The 22,695-nt window shown below is 43.1% G+C and overlaps 1 protein-coding gene across 4 annotated transcripts in view; it reads right to left on the bottom strand.

Moving 5' to 3' along the window:
* ESRP1 (epithelial splicing regulatory protein 1) overlaps window positions 1–21,251 on the bottom strand; it is a 55,761-nt gene extending 34,510 nt beyond the window's left edge. For 3 of the 4 annotated variants that reach the window (XM_055431743.2, XM_055431744.2, XM_055431742.2), the window contains exons 1-9: window positions 20,877–21,113; window positions 20,233–20,361; window positions 18,522–18,635; window positions 15,626–15,740; window positions 2,469–2,567; window positions 2,255–2,309; window positions 900–1,010; window positions 648–780; window positions 513–555 (exon numbers count right to left, since the gene is read on the bottom strand). In XM_055431743.2, coding sequence (XP_055287718.1) covers window positions 513–555; window positions 648–780; window positions 900–1,010; window positions 2,255–2,309; window positions 2,469–2,567; window positions 15,626–15,740; window positions 18,522–18,635; window positions 20,233–20,361; window positions 20,877–21,008 — 931 coding nt within the window. In that variant the 5' untranslated portion in view covers window positions 21,009–21,113. Of the gene's footprint in view, window positions 1–512; window positions 556–647; window positions 781–899; window positions 1,011–2,254; window positions 2,310–2,468; window positions 2,568–15,625; window positions 15,741–18,521; window positions 18,636–20,232; window positions 20,362–20,876 lie in introns of all 4 variants that reach the window. The other variant, XM_055431741.2, reaches the window with a different exon arrangement.
* Between the last annotated feature and the right edge of the window lie 1,444 nt (window positions 21,252–22,695).

Genomic DNA, 22,695 nt, shown 5'->3' with positions numbered 1-22,695 from the left:
AGAATTAGATCAAGACTTCCTATTCCTACTTCTTTTTGACCATGTTACTTCAAACATCACATATTCTAAAATACTAGAAGCCAGAAAGCCACCATGTTCCTGGCCACTGACGAGTTAGGAAGTTGAGAAAAATTAGAAGCAGATATGCAACGATTCCAGGTATTCGGGTATGGCCGTTATGGCTGTTTGAAAGTTTTCAGACTATTTCATTTCTCGCATGAACTACTCTTTCCCTTTGTACATGACTTTACATGTACCCTTTGGCCTTTGTATGGAAGTATTTTTAATTGCTATTTAACTACAGTTGGTTGACTTAAGCCTTAGGACAAGTTTTACACAGTACACTACCTGATAGCACTGGATAGTTCTTCCTCCTATCAAAGGAATAAAAGTCAACTCCTATGTTTCACTGGGAGTAAAAAAACATTCATGATTTTATTTATCTGTCTTCGGTATTTAAGTAAAATTTTAGATCCTTCTCAATGCAGGCACATTATATGGAAGGTACTCACCGCCAGCAATTTTCAGGAAATCTTCACCTGTCGCTTTGTAAACCTAAGGAAAGACGAAGGGAAATGAGATGCGGTTTCTGAGGCTTCTGCTGCACACACTCACTTAGGACGCCAGCCGGCAGGCTGAGGACACACCTCAATGTACCGGCTCCCCATGTGATGCTTGTGTCTCTGCAGAGCCAGATCTCGGTGCTCCTCGCTCACAAACCGGACCAGGGCTTCTCCGTTCCTCCGCCCCTGGGCATTCAAACAAAGCGCTGCACCGCCCCTTAGAAAAATAACCGAACAGAAAACAATGGGGGAAAAAATAAGTGAGGAGAAAAGTGACACAACGTCTATTTATCCCCTTGGGACTGTGAGGTCAAATAGAGACTAAGGAAAACCAACTTGGCAATATTGAGTCCTTTGAAGAATCTTGCAATATCTTGATCCGAAGACTGCCACGGTAAACCTCGTGCCCTGACTACTGTGTTGTCATCAATCAGTTCCATCTTGCTGCTGTGGATCAAGCAAAACTTCAGCTTACGTGATTAATGCTAGGCAGTCTGACCTACTACCCCCTCCTAAGACAACTGGCCTATTTGCACTTGAGCTATTCTTCATTTGGAGTTCAGACAAACTTGTCATACTGCCCAGTGTACTTCATAATTTCAAAAATTCTCTGGGTATATAGTTCAAAGTATTTTTTAGGTGGGTAACTATACAAAGGCAACTGCCTATGCAAGTTCATCACAGCTTGCTTACCCAGCAAACCACCTATCAGCTAAGTTGCTGCTTCCTCGTTCTCACAAGAACCCAAGATCAATTCACAGGAAGAAACATCCTCCCAACACCCTGATGGCCTGTAAGTTCCTAGAGCTGAGAAGGGTAGGTTTAAACTCATTCTCTGATCTGGCCAGTATACCAGTGGGGTTTAGATCCAGCTTGACTTCAAAAACTTAAGATTCCCATAAAGCTGGTAATTAACCCACATCAGTAATGGGTGCACGTGGTCAGAAGTCTGCCATTAAAATATCTCCCCTATCAAACAGGGAGGCATCACAGAGTGTTTATGGAAATGCTTGGGAGTTCCCACACCTTAATGAGTCATTTGTAAATCACCTATTCTATATTTTGACATCTTTTGATGTTCTATTACTCCCATATTTTTATTTTCAGTACTCTGAGGACATTTTCTTAATGAGTCACTTTGCCCACAACTAAACAGGCCTCAGTGTCTCTAATGGGCAAAGATGTCAGAAGTTTCTGTTCACTTCAGGCACCAAGTAACCTCATGCAAGCCGCTGCAGTGATGTACAAACAGGTCTGCCTGTGATCACAAACAGAGATACCACCATCTCATACTTCTCCCATACTTCTCCCAGCTTTAAAGTAGGAGCTGATAGAACACACTTAAAATTATCTCAGTAAAAAACTTGTGAACTCTTTTAAGCCCTGTGATTTTCCCCCTTGGAAATTTTCCAGCGAGGATGGACAGTTCAGAGGCTAAAATCAAAATCACAGATAGGAACACAAGATGTCCCTAAGGTCACAGTGACTAAGGATACAAATATTTCATTAAATGTTAATCCCAACATCCATGCTCACTTTAAATCACAATCTCCTTTAATGAATGATGTAATAGTAGAAAATGGAGAGCCAAAAGGGTCAGTAAAGTCACTAAAATATAAGGGGAGTTAAATACCACAATATGAATAAAAACACACTGAAAGACTCTACTGGAGTAGTATGCAAGGACTTACCAAGTGCCACTTTCAAATTTGTAATTTACTCTCTCTGGATCTGAAAACCTGTGATCTAAAATGAGAACATACAAGTCACCTTTTAGCTGGAGAGAAAGCTGTGAGTGTGAGTGTGAGTGTGTGTGGCGGGGCAGAGCGGGACTCAGAAGCATAGGTGGCGGAAAGTGGATGGGATCAGATTCCAGGTCCTTGTTGCTGTAACACCAATACTTACTATAAGGGTCTGAAATCATTGCTAAGATTATATTTCCCATATCTTCAACTTGAGATGCTCCATACCGGGAGGCTGAACTATCCTTCTCAAAATTTAAACCTGGGAAATTAAGTTAAGGAAATATTTTGGGGAGGCAAAATGAGCTTCCTTTTAACCCCAAATTAAACTGTCATGGAGCCAAGAAGAAGTCAAGTAAAATGCATCTAGACTGAAAATTCTTTGAAATCTCAAAATAGTTGCTTCCCATCAGTCTGGACTTCACTCACAGTTCCTGAAGTAACCAATTGCCCCTTTGGACTAAGATGGCCAAATCAATCCTGTCCTGAGGAATAATACCAGGAATAAAATGTTTATTGAGGGGTAGCAAGTGCATGAATAATGAGTACTTTACTGTCAAACCATGAAGTATGCAGTGAAATTAACAGAATCCCTACCTTACCTTTACAGCACACCCAGGCAACAACCATGCTGACCGAAAGATATAGTTACATCTACCAAAATCACAAGGTATTAAATGGCTTTAAGCCTAATGTTCAAAAACTTTTCAGATTACTGACAACATTGTATCTCTGATACTATTTTTATCCTGAACTCCTTTTCACAAGATTTTTGGAGTCCCATAAATGCTGGAAAAGGTTGGGGGTGGGAGGAGAAGGGGACGACAGAGAATGAGATGGCTGGATGGCATCACTGAGTCTGTGGACATGAGTTTGAGTGAACTCTGGGAGTTGGTGATGGACAGGGAGGCCTGGCGTGCTGTGATTCATGGGGTCGCGGAGAGTCGGACACGACTGAGTGACTGAACTGAACTGAACACAGCTATCTTGGATGGCAACAAAGGCTTGTCTTTTCAGAGTAGATGTGTAGAAACAACTCAAGTACTCAGGGCCAACAGTGACCAATGTGACTTCTGATCAAGTGAGTACACTGTCTGGATAAGCCAGGAGACATGGCTTTGACGAAATGCATGGCTCAAGTTGTGTTGAGGGTGCAACCAAAAGAGGTTTCTGCCAGGTTTTATGAATTTGCAGTCTAAAGCGTGCGACTTTGTCAAAATAGTTACCTTAGAAAGTCAACAGACATTAAAATGGCTCATTTCTTTATTTTCAGCTTCAGTGCCATAGTCACTTTGTCATGAATTCACTGTGTCATAAGTTTTATAGTGTAGGACAATGCACATAACAAGTAATACTATAGGACTGCCTTTTCTTGAGTTTAAAATGAAAACAGCTGTCTGTGCTGTGGTTGTTAAAATGTTTGCCTCATTTTATAAAAAATGTTTTCTGACTGGGATTTTGTAATAAGGGTAAAAAATGAAGACAAATATTAATAAAAAGTAGGTAACATTTAACTGCAAATAAAGAGGATACAACGTAAAAACAACTCAGAGATCTCTTTCCCACCAAGAATTATAGCCAGTCTTCCGAATGAGTAATACTCTTTTCTATTCTCAACTCAAAATCCCTTTCTATTTCATCCCCAGCAGCTTCCTCTTTCCTTTCTCCAATAGAGACACTGCGTTGCTTTCCCTCATGCCAGGCAAATTCATTTTTCTCTTGTCTCTCAACCAGTTACATTTCTCTGTAGTTAAATATACTACATGTAGAAAGGCAGCCATATGTTCCTTGGCAAATTACTTAACCCCACTAAACTTCATGCTATTTGTAAAGCCAAAGCTGTGATCACCTTTACCTTCCTGGACTTTTGTGAAGATTAAACGAGATAAAACAAGCTGAGGACACAAAGCAGGCATTTAATACTTGAAGCTCCCCGCTTTTAGGTGACCCAACTTTCATAACCCACAATAAGGACACTTTAAGAGGGTCACATTTATGACTAAAAAACAATCTGAGCTCACCAGATGCCTATTGGTATACTCACAGGATAATCAAGCTAAAATGGTGGATAATTTCTGCATTCCCGCTGTAGCCTCACCCTTTACATTAATCACTGAGTGATGAAATAAATGTGCTGCCCACTGAGGGATTAGAAAATCAATCCCAGGAGATGTTCAAGCAACCGAGCAATGACCGGTGACCAGGGTTATTAAAATGATTGTCCTTGGCCAATCTATGACAAAGGAGGCAAGACTACACGATGTTGGAGACAGTCTCTTCAACACATGGTGCTGGGAGAACTGGACAACTACTGGTAAAAAAAATGAAATAAGATCATTCTTTAACACCATACACACAAAGAAGCCCCAAATGGATTAACGACCTCAATATAAGACCAGACACAATAAAACTCTTAGAGGAAAATATTGGCAGAACATTTTATGACATAAACTGCAGCAGTATCTTTTTTCGACCCATCTACCAGAATAATGGAAATAAAACCAAAAGTAAACAAATGGGACCTACTTCAACCCAAAAGCTTCTGCACAGCAAAGGAAACAACAAAACAAAAAGACAACCCACAGACTGGGAGGAAATATTTGCAAATGGTACGACTGTCAACAGATTAGTTTCCAAAATTTACAAACAGCTCATGATGCTCAACAGCATCAAAACAAACAAGTCAATCAACAAATGGGCAGAAGACCTAAATAGACATTTCGCCAAAGGAGACATACAGATGGCCAAGAGACACGTAAAAAGATGTTCAACATCACTAATGATTAGAGAAATGTGAATCAAAACTAGAAAACTACATACAATGAGATATCACCTCACACCAGCCAGAATGGGTGTCATCAAAAAAATCCAGAAACAAATGCTGGAGAGGGTGTGGAGAGAAGAACCCTCCTACACTGTTGGTGGGAATGTAAACTGATATGACCACTAAGGAGAACAGTAGGAAGACTCCTTAAAAAACTAAGAAACAGCGCTACCACATGACCCTGCAATCCCACCCTGGGCATATGTTCGTATTTGTCTGTGCTGAGTCACTTCAGGTGTGTCTGACTCTCTGCGACCCTATGGACTGTAGCCTACCAGGCTCCTCTGTCCATGGGATTCTCCAGGCGAGAATACTGGAGGGGGTTGCCACGCCTTTCTCCAGGAGATCTCCCCGACCCAGGGAACAAACCCGAGTCTGTCTCCTGCATTGGCAGCCGGGTTCTTTACCACTAGCACCACCCGGGAAGCCCCAAAACAGAATGTGCTTGCATGTGCTCAGCTGAAGCACTGAGCATGTATATTCAAAGAAAAACATGATCTGAAAGGATACACGCGCCCCAACGTTCACTGCAGCACTGTTGACAATAGCAACCTGATAGCCTGGAAGCAGCCTAAATGCTCCTTAACAGAGGAATGGATAAAGAGGATGTGGTACACATATACAACGGAATATCACTCAACCGTTAAAAAGAAACAATGCCATTCGCAGCAACATGGATGGGCCTAGAGACTGTCATACTGAATGCAGTCAGTCAGAGAAGGAGAAATACTGTGCGACATCCCTTATATATATATATATATATATATATACACTCTAAAAAGAAACGATACAAATGAACTTATAAAACAGAAAGACTCACACACTTAGAGGACGACACACTTATAACTGCCTGGACACACTGCTGCTGCTGCTGCTGCTAAGTCACTTCAGTCATGTCCGACTCTGTGTGACCCCACAGACGGAAGCCCACTCCCCCGTCCTGGGATTCTCCAGGCAAGAACACTGGAGTGGGTTGCCATTTCCTTCTCCAATGTGTGAAAGTGAAGTCGTTCAGTCATGTTCGACCCTTAGCAACCCCACGGACTGCAGCCTACCAGGCTCCTCCATCCATGGGATTTTCTAGGCAAGCTTACTGGAGTGGCTTGCCATTGCCTTCTCGGGCCTGGACACACTACTATATTTAAAATGGATAACCAACCAACAAGGACCTACTATATAGCATAGAGAACTCTGCTCCAAGTTACGTGGAAGCCTGGATGGAAGGGCAGTTTGGGGGAAGAATGGATCCATGTAATATGTATGGCTGAGTCCCTTCCCTGCTACCTGGAACTATCACAACATTGTTTGTCTATACCCCAATACAAAATACGAAGCTTTTAAAAAAATGATCATCATTGGAAGACTGTACTGTATTTATTAATTCAGGGCCATTTTCAAAGAATGTAATGACAGGACAGAAAAACTGGAACCAAAGGCTGAAGATGCTTTAGGAAGACAACTGCCCCAAGTTTTCCGGGGAGATGGGAGGGACTTTAAGGGCCCTTACAGAACTAAGAAATAAGAGCTGTGACTAGCCATAACGCATCATGTAAACTATGCCACCAATCGTCTGGAACCCTGCAATTCTTGTAACACTTTCCCTCTTGTAAGGGCCTACAATGACGTAAAGAGAAGGATATCCAAGAAACGGAGACCAGTGCCATCCACCACAAAGGCAGCGTTTCTCAACCTCACCATCAGTGGCTTGTAGGATAGATAAATCTTTGTTGGGAGAAGGGGTGGTGTCTTTGTACCATAGGATTTTTAGTACCACGCTAACCTCTACCTACTACCAGTTTTAACAATTAACAATGTCTCTCCCCCTCCCGCCCAAAAAAAGTCTCCAGATTTTTGCCGTGTCCCCAGGTGGGCAAAATCTAGCCTCGGTTGAAAAACATCATTAAAAGCTAACAGCTCCAAAGAGCGGCAACTTAACCCCTTACGACTGATTCAGAGAAAAGTTTTATATGTAGGAGATCATTACTGGACAGGAAGTTTGAAGATATTTAACCAAGGAAACACTGCATAAGGCAATCTGATGCTGTGACAAAACTCTGATCAGAAGAGACACACAGACACAGACCCTATACCTTAAGGAACACGGATGAAAACACAGCAAAAGGAAACCCTTGACCCTCACTCAATTTTGGGGCAGCCCAGAGAAAAATATGGCTTTCCTGTTTTTAAAAGGATTGTAAAGAAAGAATGAGAAGAGATTGTATGTGGCCTCCAAAATCTAAAACATTGACTCTCTAGCCCTTTAGTGAATAGGATTGCTAACTTCTGATTTGGAAGAATAAAATTGCCAAAAATAGAGAATGCTGCAGAAATATTTGTCACATTGTAACTTTCTATTACAAAACAGAATCTTGGGGGAAAATTAAACTTTGAAGGAATTGGATGGGGAGAGTATGCTCCATTCGAACCAGTTTTTTCTCTTCTGTAAATGACAAAAGGCATAAGCCTTCTCACCTTTGCTCAGGTAACTCCCCTATAAAATTCTCTTATCTTCATAATCCCTTAACCAAATTAGACCATGGGTCACTCCCACTCAGCACCAAAGCCTCCTTTAACTGCTCGAGGTCACAACCATCAATCTGAGTTGATTAGATACTATTTCTATACAATATTAATATGACTCTCGTCAACTCTACTTTGCATTTCCTGAGCACAGGTTCCCTTTCCTCTGATCTCTTTCCATCTACCACAGCACCTATTAACTTCTAAGATTCTACTGACATAAATGGTGATATTTACTACACACCATTTTGTGCCAAACACTATTTCCTCCTATACTTTCGCAGTAGCCCTGCCAGGTGGATAACAGTGAAACCAAACAGATGATGAAACTAGGATTGAGAGAAGTTCCGTAACTCACTCAAGTTTCCCAGCTGGTAGGTAATGGAGCTGGAATTATCATAGAGTTCTGATTTGACTGTGTATGCAATTCACCGCCCCGAGATAAGCAGCTCTGTTTAATTTGTTTTGAGCAACAGTTTGTGAGAAGCTTTCTCAATGTATATATGAAACGTTTATGTATGGTTGAGTCCCTTCACTGTTAGCCTGAAACTACTGCAACGCTGTTGATCAGCTATGCTCCAATACGAAATTAAAAGTTTAAAGTTTGAAAACCAAAACAGAAAAGAGGACTAAGGGGGACTCTAGCATGGGTCATGATCCCGCCCGAACTACAGTCTGAACCTGAGAATACCCAGATTACATGTAAGCAGACATCCTCTCAGTTGCACTAAAGCTGAGAAGGCGTTTTATCTAGTTTAAGTCTAAAACCAACCTATGGAAACTACTTTCGGAATAATACAGGTGATAAAATAATAATTAACAAATAAATATATGAAAGCCAAGTGAAAAAGATCAGAAGTAACTACGTGAAGTACCCTGTTTGTGTAGAATAGATCTGCACCTGAAGAATTATTTTACTGAACTCGACTTTTTGAATTAAGAATGTGTTGTAGACATTTGGCTAACCTGCTTCCACATAACAGGTCCCAACATGTTTCCCTTCAAGTCATCACACACCAGGAAGATCAGCAGCTCTGAGCTCCTAGCAACTTTTAAAAGTCACCCAACCTCCTGCATGCCCAAACCACCCACTCACCCACACCAGTGTCCTCGGAAGATTCAGTTTTGAGTAATTCTTACCAGAATGTAACATGAACAACACATACATACAGGAGAGTGAGAAAAACACGTTTAGTACCGATTCTTTCTCCTATCAATTCATAATTATATACTGAATGACCTGCTACGCGTCTGATCTTGAGAGACGGAAAGATGAGTCTGTGCCTCCTGATTTATGGTTCGTCATGCAACTTAGTCATTCTGCCCTCGAGGCAGCCACAACAGCACCAACAGGCTTGGCCAGCTCGACAAATGAGACACGCCGTAAGGAAACGCGGAAGGGTAAAGCCAGACATGTGGGAACAAAATGAGCGTTTCAGGCTACAACTGAGCTAAGCGCTGCATTTACAGAGACTTCCGGAGACCTCGTCGATAGACGAACAGAGGGTGCCACATCAGTGAAACAGATTTCAGGACTTAAACTAGTTTAAAACAAATTTTTAGTTTCGAGGAGAAAGCACACATATAAAACAAAGGCACTGTGGAGCAACTGAATTTAAACTATGTTAAAATTGCATCAAAATTCCAACTCAAAGGCATTTTCATTGCCATTAAACAGCAGCCCAGCTGCTGCTGCTGCTGCTAAGTCACTTCAATGGTGTCCGACTCTGTGCGACCCCATAGACGGAAGCCCACCAGGCTCCCCCGTCCCTGGGATTCTCCCGGCAAGAACACTGGAGTGGGTTGCCATTTCCTTCTCCAATGTGTGAAAGTGAAAAGGGAAAGTGAACTCGCTCAGTCGTGTCCGACCCTTAGCGACCCTACGGACTGCAGCCCACCAGGCTTCTCCATCCATGGGATTTTCTAGGCAAGAGTACTGGAGTGGCTTGCCAGTGCCTTCTCGGAGCAGCCCCGCACCTCCCACCAAAGACAAAGTTTGCTTCTTCCCCTTCTACTGCTTACTTTTAACACAGCTGCCTATATTGCCAGACAGACATTTTTCAATAAAATTCCTGTGCTAAAGGAACAAAGGAATAGACCCAAAAAAAAGTTGAAACAGTGCTCCAAATAAGAACTGAATTTCCTACAATTATGTGAAGGAAAAAAGGGAAAGTGATAAATTACCCTTATATGAGTTGCATAATTTAAAAAAATGGGTTCTAGGGAATTCCCTGGCAGTCTAGTGGACAGGACTCTGTGCTTCCACTGCAGGGGGCACAGTTCAATCCCTAGTCAGGGAACTAAGATCCCTCAAGCCATGCTGAGTGGCCAAAAAAAATAAAAAAAGTAAAACAGGTTGTATAAATGATCTGCTATATTTTAAAGTAAGCTTTGAAAGAAGCAAATAAGAATGCCACTATAAAAGAATGTAACTAAGATTCAAAGCAACAAAAACTTTTTTTATGATAAATGCTGGGGAACATATATCCGTAGTTTTAACTCTTTCGCAGAAGCCTACACTTTCTAAGAGGGACAGAAAAATGAGATTCATCCTAACAACTATTACTTCAGGAGGTATTATTGTTAATATTACAATTATACCTCTGAAGAAATAAGCTGGAAGTAGGGGCCAAAGCAAAATAAAAGAAAAATTTCTACTTTAGAAAAAGACATTTATATGGGATAAACAAATTAGGAAAGAGAGACTCCATAATGTTTTCCAAAGCCTTCTACAACAAAACAACTATCCTAAAAAACAAAAAACAAAAAACACAACTATCCTAGAATTCCCAAACTCACATTTTAAAAGTAAACTATTTTGTAATCAAAATAAACCACATAAAATTAACATAACAACTCTGAGTGCTGGCCAAGAATATACAGTATTTCTAGTCACCACAAACCTGACTACTGGCCGATTTGGCTCACATCACAGCCATGTGGTGCCAAAGATAATTTCTTCCCCACTTCAGCTAACAAGGTCAACTAGTAACCCAGCTTAACTAGGTGATATTTTACATCCCTTTCATATGCAAAAAGATACCAGGGAGGATTCAGCATTTGCCTCTATTTTTTTAAGAAGGGCAACGAAGGTGTGTACAACCACAAAGATCCAGTTCAACTAATCATAACAAACAAGTGGACTTCCCTGGTAGTCCAGTGGTTAAGAATCTGCCTGCTTATGCAGGGGACACAGGTTCTGCCCTGGAAGATGCCACATGCCTCGGGGTAACTAAGCCCCCAAGCCTCTACCAAGCCTGTGCTCCAGAGCCACGCTCTGTAACAAGAGAAACGACCACAATGAGAAGTCCGGACACCGCAACTAGAGAAACACTTCTCGCAGCAACGAAGACCCAGCGAAACCAAAACAACATTTTTTGAAACAAAAAACCAAATAAGCCACCATATTACCCAGCAATACCACTTCTGGGCATATACTCTGAAGAAACCAAAACTGAAAAAGACATGTGTATTTCAATGTTCATTGCAGCACTATTTACAACAGCTGGAACATGGAAGCAACCTCGATGTCCATCGCCAGATGAATGGATAAAGAAGCTGGGAATATTACTCAGCCGAAAAAAGGAATGCACTTGAGTCAGTTCTAATGAGGTGAATGAACCTAGAGCCTATTATATGGAGAGAAGTCAAAAAACAAATACCATATATTAATGCATATATATGGAATCTAAAAGGATGGCACTGACGAATCTGTTCAAAGAACAGCAATGGGGTGGGGGAGGAGAGGGAGAGAGGCACATGGTTGCACGTACATTAACATAATAAAGAGCTGATGGGAATTTGCTGCATGACTCCGGGAACTCAGACTGGACCTCTTTGATAACCTAGAGGGGTGGGAATGGGCAGGAGGGAGAGGACATAGGCACACCTATGGCTATTCATGCTGATGTATGACAGAAAGCAATATTACAAAACAATTAAAAATAAATATCATAAAAACAAGCACATAAGCGCAGAATGAACCACATTCACCATTTTACAATGGAGAAGCTAAATTAACCCTTAAGTTTACCCGTACTAACATGTAGCTGACATGTTAAAAAGCCTATACCCAGTCTCATACAAGGTTAGAAAAAAATATTTAGGGGTAAAATAGTTTCGATAAGGTCCTAAATCAATAAGGAAGTCCTTTCAGTCATCGGCAGCTGGCTTTCTTTTTCCACGACACTCAACAACCCAGTCTACACTGGAGAGTGCACAGTAGGGCAGACAGTAGCTGCGTGGTTGCATGGACCACATGATTATTCCTTAGAAAAGTCACGCCCATTTCAAGATGGGGAAACTGAGGCTGAAAGGTTCAGTAAATTCACCCCCAGTAAATCAGACCCCAGAGCTCCTGTTCTTACCACTCTGCCAGTAAGGCTATTATGTCCATCTTTAATATATGGGGAAAATAGGCCATTGTTACCATGTTAGCAGCGTGCCCACACAAACACGTATGGTTTACTCCTATCACTAAGTGGTGAAGCACACACACACTCCTACTAACACTCGGATGGGCAGACAAGAGTGGCTTAGTGATTTTTTTTTACTGTGATATTGTAAACCTGCACTAGTGAAATGGCATTTGCTAATAATGTCAAACAGCATATATGGATGTAATACCCTACAATTGGATTGAAATTTTACAAAATTAGCTTCCCTTTCCCCCTGAATATTATAGTCTCAGGAAACAGAATATAAATTTATAAGGGAGATAATCTATTTAAGTAGGCAACCCCATGCTCAAATAATCTTTACAAATTCTAGAATTTTATCCCCTAGTTAACAAGCAGGATGTTTGCAATCAGACTCAGGTTCAAATGCTGCCATTTCTAACTGAAGACAAAACCTCGAAGCGTCAGTTTCCCCAGCTATAAAAAGGGGGCAATACTTCCTCTACGGGGCTCTTGGGAGGCTATTACTGGGTAAACAATACTCTCCAATCGACAGTTTCCTACGTTCACGTGCTCTCTGGATAAGGCCATACTTCATTTAAAATGAGTTCTCAGTAAAGGCTTGGTAAAATGAAATAGACAGTGGTAAAGGTCTTGATTAAGGAGAATAAATCAGCTCATGAATAACAAAACAAACAAACAAATAGGTTAAAAAACCAGGAGGAAGTAATTCCACTCAAGATTGTGGGGGAAATAGGTTTGTTCTTAAAAAAAAAACAAAACAGGTAAGTCATACAAACAGTCTCATAATCAAAATGGACTTTCAGCAGGGGACAAGTAAAATTAATTTCCCCCAAGGTATCTATGATAAATTTCTTCCTTTAAAAAAAATATTACATGGGCCCCAATTCCTATCATCATACCCTTACCGCTTCACCTGATTACAAAATGCCAGCCATAGTTCACTTGCTAAGTGAGGTCTTCTCTCTACTTAGGACTGCATAACTCAAAAAAGCAGGTAACAAAATTGCAGCTGGAATAACTCAGAGAGACTCAACATTAACCCCTGCAGTGGTTCTACAACCAATACAAAGACAAAAGAGGAAAATAAATGCTAATGTAAGAACCAGGACTGCATACAAGAAATGCCTAAACCTTTTATCAAAGTGGTCATACTGCTTCATTTACATCCAGGGTTCACAAAGCTTTCACTGGGAAATACCACAAATAAACGTGAGGCTTGAGGGACTTTCCCTGGTGGCCCAGTGGCTAAGACCCCACAGTCCTAGGCTTGATTCGTAGTCGAGGAACTAGAGAAGGACTTCCCAGGTAGCTCAGTGGAAAAGAATCCACCTGCCAACACAGGAGACTGAGGTTTGATCCATAGGTCAGGGAGATCCCCTGGAGGAGGAAACGGTCACCTGCTCCAGTATGTCTGCCTGGAAAATTCCATGCATAGAGGAGCCTGGAAGGCCACAGTCTATGGGGTCACAAAAGAGTATGATACAACTGAGCACACACACATGCCTGAAATGGAGCCTAACTTAGCTTTATTCATAATTCACCTGTTTGATGTAGTCAAATATTTCTGATTTTCAGTACTATGGTATTTGGAAAACAAAACACAAAATTGCCAACAAATAGTTATGGAGCTAAAATGAAAAGGAATGACAGAAAAAAAATATCATATTACCCATTCACCTAAAGGTCAGATAACGCAAAAATTATATAAAGGTATACAGAAATTTTTTAAAGAGTACGGAGCATAATGTGAAGGTAATACAGCATGAAGTGAAAAGTGAAAGTGTTAGTTGCTCCGTCATGTCTGACGCTTGCAACCCATGCTCCAACTCACCAGGCTCCTCTTCCATGGAACTCTCCAGGTAAGAATACTGGAGTGGGTAGCCATTCGCTTCTCCAGGGGATCTTCCCGATCCAAGGATCGAGCCCAGGTTTTCTGCATTGCAGGCAGATTCTTTACTATCTGAGCCACCAGGGAAGCCCAGATAATATAGCATAGAGCAAGTAAAAAGCCCAGGTTACCATACTGAAGATGTTTACTAATATCCCAAATCTTATATATGTTAAGCTCTTAAGAAACCAAGGAGAAAAAATGGGTAAACTTTTAACAAGTTATCTCTGAACTGAAAACACATTGAAAAAAAAAAAGAATACCGAAATGTAAGAACCTCTTATTTGTAGCTATGCACATTTTTACTAATATCTAATAAGTCACCAGTCTAGGGTATTCGTTATGGCAGCCTGAGCTAACTAATACAGCATTCTAACCAACAAAACACATAACAAATGTTTTTCTGCTGTCCCAACCTTCTAATGAAAACTCGTGTGAAGAATTCCTTCAAATGAGCATATTCTACCCTTCTCCCAACTGCTGGGAGCTAAACCAGTAACTTAGTGAAAATCACTCAGTTGTGTCTGACTCTTTGTGACCCCATGGGCTGTTGTCTGCCAGGTTCCTCTGTCCATAGAATTCTCCAAGCCAAGAATACTGGAGTGGGTAGCCGTTCCCTTCTCCAGGGGATCTTCCCAACCCAGGGATTGAACCCAGGTCTCCTACATGGCAGGCAGATTCTTTATCGTCTGAGCAGCCAAATCAGTTACACCAAAATTCTAGCTATCTACTTCCAAGAAAGCAAATAAATGAGTTTGATCTGCTTACAAATGGTTAGGAAAAATATCCAAACCATCTTTTTCATCAAGAAATTTTGAAATAAAAATCAGGCTTTAGCTCCTGAAAAAGAATGATGAAGTTTAAGAATAAACATCTGTAACTTACAAGTTCCTGAAAATAACCTGAATCTGACTTCACCATGATTCTCATAGTGGCTTTGGGTGGGTCCCCAACACCTCTGTTACTCAGTGTTACATCTGATAGTTAGCACATAATTGCTTACTAGTTAGCACTTTAAAGACTTACTATATGAAAGATGATGGGTCATTCATGACAAGATTTGTGATTATAAAATTTACTTTTACAGTACATGATGCATCAGATATATTAACTTGATAATGAAATAATTTGGGGTAAAATCTTAACCTCATTTTATCATCTCAACAGATAGTTATAGTAATCATCATAATCTACATGTATTTGAAAAACAGAGATTAAAAGGGGTGCCAATGATGAACAGCTGTTTGTAAAGAGTATACATCCACAATTAAAAAACCAAACACTCTTATCCATTCAAAAGAAGCAGAAATAAACACCAAAACCAAGATAATCAAGAATAAGTGGCCTTAGAATGGGCAAAAAAATTCTGGTCTTCACATTCAACAATTCATTGACTGAAAAAACAAAATAAAACCAAGCCACTCCCATAATTCAAAATTGAATTCTATTTTATGTGTTCACCTCACAAAAATCAACATCTAAAGCCACATAGATCACCATTCAAATTCAGTCAATTATAACTACTTTGACTGTACTGTTTTCCCCTAGCACAAGAGACAAATTTTGGACAAGTGAATTTTCATACAATGTTTTAGAGTTTCTTGAATTGTCATGTTTTCCTAAAGCTGTCTTCTCAACTGATTCCCGAGTCATCACTTAAAGGATACACTCTGTCATTGCCGCAACATCGAGTTTATCGATATCAGGTGAACCGGGGCAACACTTCTTGAATTCTTTTCGAAGATCAAAAAAGGAATAGAAGCATTCAGGCAATAATACATTCTGAGGAAGGACAAGGTAGATAGTGTTAACTAGACACATTTAGTTCAATAATTCCCTAACAATTAGGAATCTAAGAACTGAATGTAATTATATTTTACCACAATTAAAAAAAATTTTTAAACAGAGTGTCTTCATTTTCTGTTAAAGTATTACATCCTATATAAAAGTGTCATGAAAAAATAATTCATTTTAAGGCAATAGATTATACATTTGTGCTCCACTATGTATTCCTCTAAGACAGTTCTGAAGCTATAAAACATTTAGGCTATATTTTATATTTCCTGTCTGATAGGACAATGTTCTTTGTCTAGCCACAATGTTAGACAAAGTTTTAGGAAGCGGTATTAGTCCTCTCAGTTTTCATACAGATGCATATGTTTACAACATATGTCTAGACATTGGACCCTAAGTCTTTATCAAAATTTAGTTTTCTATTAAAAAAAAGCTTAAAATACTGGGTTCTGATAAAGCATACTTCACACACTAAAATTAGAATAACATAGCAAATTCCTGATTACCTGAAGAGGATTATTTTTCTGCCAAATTATAGTCCCACATTAGTTTTCCAGACCATTATTATTCCGGCTAAACCCTGAGAACTCAAATTAGACTTAAAAGAATATATCACAAATCTCAGTGGCAAAGAAGACATGGTTCCTATTGACTAGCATCACTCTTGTAATTAAACAAAGCTCAACTGTCGGAGCAAATATCACACTATTGTGTCACTTTTCTGAAAGAAAAAAAATCCTCATTGAATAATTTTCAAAGTTGAGTTTTGTTACAGTGAATTTAGATTTGTCTTAAAACGTCAAGACAGTCTATGTTCACTTGCTGGGAATTTGTACATTATAAAATCAAGGATATAAAGACTTTTTAATGTTTGTGACCCATAATATTTATGCAATTATATCTCTAAATTTCCTTTATTGGATTCTATTAGATGTGGTTTGCTCATGCTATTTGAAATAGGTATCAGTATATCATGGTGATGTTTTCAAAATAGGTAATCTTGAATTGTGAATCTTTTAAGATTACCTACAAAAATGCTTATTTAAAAGCAGTTTAGACTGACAATAACTCAAAAGTCCAACAATAAAAGTTTGGTTTAAATAGGTATATCCATTTAAGACAGTGAATTTTTTTTTTTTACTGCTTACACAAAATACTGATGTTATATTAAATTTAAAATACGCTAAAAGATTTATGTAGTATGAATGCTCCTTGTAAAAGTAAGGCTTTTTTTTCAAAATTCTGAAAGAACACATTCAATTATGTTCACATTCAAAAAACCACTGTTTTCTGACTAGAAGGATTATTTTGTTTTACCATTTTCTTATTTTTCTATAATGAATAGAATTATTTTCATTATGAGGCTAAATTAATTGTTTTAATTTTATCAAAATCTTAACAGAAGTTACTCAGGAAAATTTTTCTCTGGAGGTTGTCTCACATCCAAAGCAGTGTATCTAAAATAACAAAAACTGCTGCTTTACTCCAGCCCAAAAGAGAAAGATTAAATTTTATCCCTTATATGAGTTTGAAGGGAAAAAAAATTCCATATATGTATCTTTTTCTGGATTGAGGGTATAGCAATTTGTTTAGCATTTAACTAACAAATAACCCTCTCTTTTCATCAATTACTAAGGTTGTTGTAAAAAGAGGAGTTTTTATCCAACTCTCAAGATACAGGAACTTGAGTTTCTCCTTTAAACTTTTAAAGTTGTCATTATACATTTAATTCATTCCTTTCCTTTCCCTGCTGGAGTAAAAACAAAAAGTCTGCACTGACTACTCACTTGTAACATCAATTAGCCAGTCTACACTTTTTATTGCAAGATTTACCTCACATACCTTTCCGTATGAAAATATTTTACTTCCATCTTTTCAAGTTCAGTATCTGCCTATCACAATAAAAAGTTACAGCTCTAACTAATTAAGCTGATAAGATCAATTACATTAACAATAATTGGTCACACTGCATCTGCTGTCTATGGGTACCATTTTTTCTCAATCCCTCAGTATTCTTCCCCAGAAGGGAAATCACATCTACCTAAGATAGTATCTTTCTCATTTCATACTTTTTTCCATACCAGAAAGATGAGTAAAGGTAAAAGATGAGGCTGACCCCATTACTTTGATACAAAATTCAATCAGCTGCACATTTACTTAAAGTCAGACAAAACACAATATGCTATAATTAACATTTAACTATTTACTTAAAAGTACAAAGCTTTTTAATGAAATTATTAGAATTACACTCTAATTTGAAAGATTTTTTCTTTGCTCCCTCCTTTCTAGGATAAGGCATTTGTTAACACAGATGGGAATATCACGATGTATTAAACTACAGTTTTACCCACTTTAAATGTCAAAAATTCAGCTAATATGCCTTGGAAAAGAGTGTCAAGACTCTCTAAAACTTAACATACACAAAAACAAACTTTTAAGTCCCCAAAGGATATCTATAAAATTACTGTTACCTCAAATATCTCTATAAAAGTGCCGCAAATTTTTTATTGTGGTAAAATATACATAATGCAGTATTTACCATTTTGACGATTTTTAAGTGTATAATTTAGAGGCATTAAATACAGCCACGCTGTTGTGGAACCGTCACCACCACTCCCTTGTCATCAATTCAAACTGAATTCTGTACCCATGACATACTAACTCCTCATGTGCATATTTTTAAAATAGAGAAACCTGGATACACCGTTGCTTAAGCCTCCAGTCACCCCTAAGGTCTAATCATCTTTTTCTGGAAATGGGCTCTCTTACCTTCTTAGAAGCCTCGGGATGCAGAATTTGCCTGACATGAAGCTGCCCATCCGTACAGAGACAGAAGGAGGTTCCTACCCCAATATTCAGTTCATTGCTCACTGACTGGTTAAACTGAAAAGAACAAAACACACCCAGAGATGCAAAGGATGCAGGATTCACCAACTCTGAAAAGTGGCCCCTCTTGTTTAAAACCAGAAAACAACGGGCTAACAGCTGCAAAGAACACCACTACTGGAGGCAACATTAGAAGGAACCAGTCCCTCCAAATGGTCCAGCTTCCTTTAGACGGGGGAGTTTTCCAATCAACCCTCAGTTAACCGACTGAAGAATTCAGTAAATGCATCCTTCAACATCCCTCCTCCTTGCATTTTTCTAATAAATCCATTCAAGACTTTTAAGTCAGAGGTCTCATTTCATCAGCAAATTGCCTTCTGATTACATCATTCTCTGGTGTTACTTTTTTTTTTTTTCCGTTAAGATGCTCTAAACTTAAAAGATACCAGCTTCTGAAGTAAATGTGGCTAATGGGTATATAGAGGGCTTTCCTGGTGTCTCGGTAGTAAAGAATTTGCCTGCTAAGGCAGGAGACGCAGATTGGATTCCTGGGTCGGGAAGATCCCCAGGAGAAGGAAATGACAGTATTCTTGCCTGGGAAACCCCATGGACAGAGGAGCCTGGTGGGCTACAGTCCATGGGGTCGCAGAGTCGGACACGACTTAAGAGACCAGACAACGATGGGTACACAGAACTCTGTTAAACGCAGCACCACGTTTCCTGTAACACACCCCAGCAATGGTAACTTTTCCCTGTAATTAGCAACTTTTGTTCTAGGGCAGAAGCCGGGAGCACGCAGGACACTCACCTGCGCACAGGTGTTCAGCGCCCCGCCCTAGCCGCGGTCCAGGACCCGTCAGCATCCTGGTTTTCAGGTCACCTCAACCCCAGCCACTACTTTCGCGGCCACCCAAGGGGCAGCCCCACCCGGTCGGGCCCACAAACCCTCCCGGCGCTAGGCCCAAGGTCACTAAAGAGGTAAACGGAACCGGAACCGGGTCCTGGGGGGAATTCAGGAGCCTGAAACCAAGCCACAACCCCGTCCCCGGTTCCCACCCAGCGGGGGCTCCCCTCTAGCTCTCCGCGCGAGGCCCGCCAGCCCCGCAGCTCCCCCTGCGCTGGGGGCAGAGCCGCAGACCACAGCGGGGTCTCGGCCTGGGGTTGGGGGTGCTCGGATTCCAACTCCGCTCGACACACGACTGGTGAATAACCCGGCGGATCTCGGGCCCCAGGAGGGATTCAGGAAACAGCCCGAAAACTAACAAGTTTTGGCCCAAAGATCCCGGGGGCTGGGCTTCCCCATCTCAGATGGTAAAGAATCCGCCTGCAATGCAGGAGACCCAGGTTCGATCCCTGGGCCGGGAAGATCTCCTTGAAAAGGGAATGGCTACCCACTCCAGCGTTCTTGCCTGGAGAATCCCATGCACTGAGGAGCTTTGCCAGGCTACTGTCCATGGGGTCGCAAGAGTCGGACACGACTGAGCGACTTGACCACCGCCACCCCGGGGGGCTGGGAGGCTTCAAGGAACAGAGACTTCGCCGCCGAGAGTCCACCGAGGGCTCCCGGCCCGGGTCTCGCCACCCCGACCCGGGAGCCAGGGCGCGCCGCCCGGACGCGGCGGATGGGGTGGGCGGCGCGGCCCCGCGCTGTCACCTGTCGCAGCGCTTGGTCCAGCTGCGGCGCCGAGGACAGGCTCTCGGCGTCGAGCTTCGTTTCTTCTTTGCAGTCCTCCGTCAGCTCCAAGTGATCCGGTCTAACTAGTACTTCGTGCAACTGTCCCACCTCCGGGAAAAAGAAAGAAAACAAACAAGAAGCAGGGGTCAGTTTCCCCTCCGTGAACGCGGGGACCTCCATCCTCAGCCTCCTCCCTCGCTCCCCTGCAGGGAAGGCCCACTCCTCCCGGCGGGTCCGGCTTCAGAATCCAGGCTCCGGTAGCCGAGAGGTCGGTGCCGCCCTGCCCCCCAGCCCCACCCCCACCCGGATCAGGTCCGAAAACGCCCTGGAAGTCGTGCTCGGGCCCCCCAGGGACCCCACCCCGCCTCCGCCGGGCAGCCCCTGACGGGAGAACAGAGCTTGGCGGCGCCCGGCCTCCCCACCTGGGCCAGATTTTGGAGGGCTGAAAGAGTAAGTTCAAAAGCGGCTGGAAGAGAAGTCTGGTTTTCTCCTTGGATTCTCCAGACCTCGGGTCCAGCCTCACAAGTGGGCAAACGAGAGCCGTTGTTTACCCACTTCCCTCTCAACTCGGACCAGCTTCTACCCCCACGCCTATCCCTTGGACAGAAACCGTGCAGAAATACCTTCTTGTTGGCCAGATCCACGACTTTCCACAAGAGCAGGATCAGCTCCTTCTCGTCCGAGCCCAGCTTGGCCCCGGTGGCCCCAGCCGTGATTCCGAAGAGCACCACCAAGTAATCCGGAGACGCCGTCATGACGAAGGGTGGGGAGGGGGAGAAGGGGGGTCGGGAGGCGGCGAGGTGGGGCGGCCGCGAGAACGAGGGGAAAAAACCTGTGCTAAAACCTCTCCGAAGGAAAAAAAAAAATAGAGCGCCCACCCACCCCCCCCTCCTGCTCCTCGCCGCCGCCGCCGCCGGTGCAAAAGGCGGTAACCAACCACCCCAGCCCTCACCTGGCCCGAGCTCCACGCCCAGGGCAGGAAGGGGGGTGGGAAGCAGGGCGAAGGAGGCCTGCCCTTTTTGTATTCAATGGCCCCGTGCGTCTATGCAAAAAGCTCGGAGCCCAGGCTGCACCCCTGGGAGGCGCGCAATGGCTGAAAAGCTTTTCTGTTTTGGGATGTGGCCCTACCTGCCCGCCCCCTCCCCCTCCCCCACGTGGTGCAGGTAGGAGACACCTGGCGGGGCCGGCCCATTGGCTCCTTCAAACCACGACGTGGCAGAGGCGGTGGGGGAGGAGGCCGCCCGGGGCGGGGGGGGCGGGAGACAATGGCTGGCTGCCGGCAGAGGGGAGGGGGAGACGCTAGGGGCGGGGAAGAGGCGGCGGCCACCCAGAGGGGGAGCCGAGGCCGGACGGGGAAGGGTGAGGCGGCGAGGGCGCGGAGGGACCGGTCGCCCGGGTGGAAGGGCCCGAGAGGCTGTGGTGGGGGGCAAGGGGGGTGCGCTTGGAGAAGCGCCGGCTGTGGGGAACGAAGCCGCAGGTTCTAAAGGGTCAAGCTCAAAGGCCTGGCGCGGGGAGGCGAAAGCAGGACAGAGGTGAGGCCCAGGTGCGGAGCTGCCCGGGGCGCGGCGCCCCGAGGGGGCGAGCCGCGGGGGGAGGGAGCGGCCAACGGCGGCCGGGAGGCAGCGGGCGCGCTGGCCAAGCCCCGGAAAAGCCGCTCCCGAGCCCAACACACCTTTAAGTGCAAACAGCCGGCGAAAGCCTGCCGGCCCTCCCCCTCTCGGGGCTTACGCTCCTCCGTTCCCGAGTCACTCACTGCCCACCTTGGGGAGTGAAACCGCCGCGCGCGGTGGCACGGGTCTCGGGGGCGAAAGGGGCTGGATGCTCGGCCACCAAATGACGCGGTCGCCCCATGCAAGCTTTCGGGCACCGTGGACCCCCACGCCCTTTCCTCTCAACTGCTCCTCCTCGTTCGGTGCTGGCTGCTCGCTGGAGACTGCAGCCTCCTCCGGTCCAGGGGCCCACTTCCTTTGCTTTGCCCTGGGCCCTAAATAAAATGTATCGAATACCGTACCTGATGTGTTCCTAAATCAAGCCAAAGCAGAGCTTCTTGCACAGTTCGTGGCTCAGATCTCCCGCCCTCCACCTCGTACCATTGCCTTTGTACTTCTGTGTCGATTTGGCCAAGTTCCCCGAGCGATCTCCCTACTCGTTCAGCTAAACCTGCCTGGAGCTTGAGCGCCAACCTTAGCGCCCCCCGCCAGCCCCGCCATCGCCCTGCCCCCTCGCCGGACGGCAGTGTGGTGGGTTCTGTTGCCGTTTTCCAGAGAAAAGGGCTGGGGATGAAGTTGGGTTTTTATGTTTGAAATCGATCTCTTATTGGGAACACAACGCCTTTTGAAGTATTATTCCTTCGGCTCCAAGTATCCAGCCCTTGACTCATAATGGGAGAACCGGTAACTGTACCCCAATCACTACAGTAACCCGCGCCAGGTACAAATCTGA

Source organism: Moschus berezovskii, chromosome 16 (genome assembly GCF_049115385.1).
Source record: "Moschus berezovskii isolate FMDL1 chromosome 16, NW_MosBer_1.0, whole genome shotgun sequence".
NCBI classification, from domain to species: Eukaryota; Metazoa; Chordata; class Mammalia; order Artiodactyla; family Moschidae; genus Moschus; species Moschus berezovskii.
The sequence above is the reverse complement of the archived record's forward strand: the minus strand, read 5'-3'. Positions and strand labels throughout refer to the sequence as shown.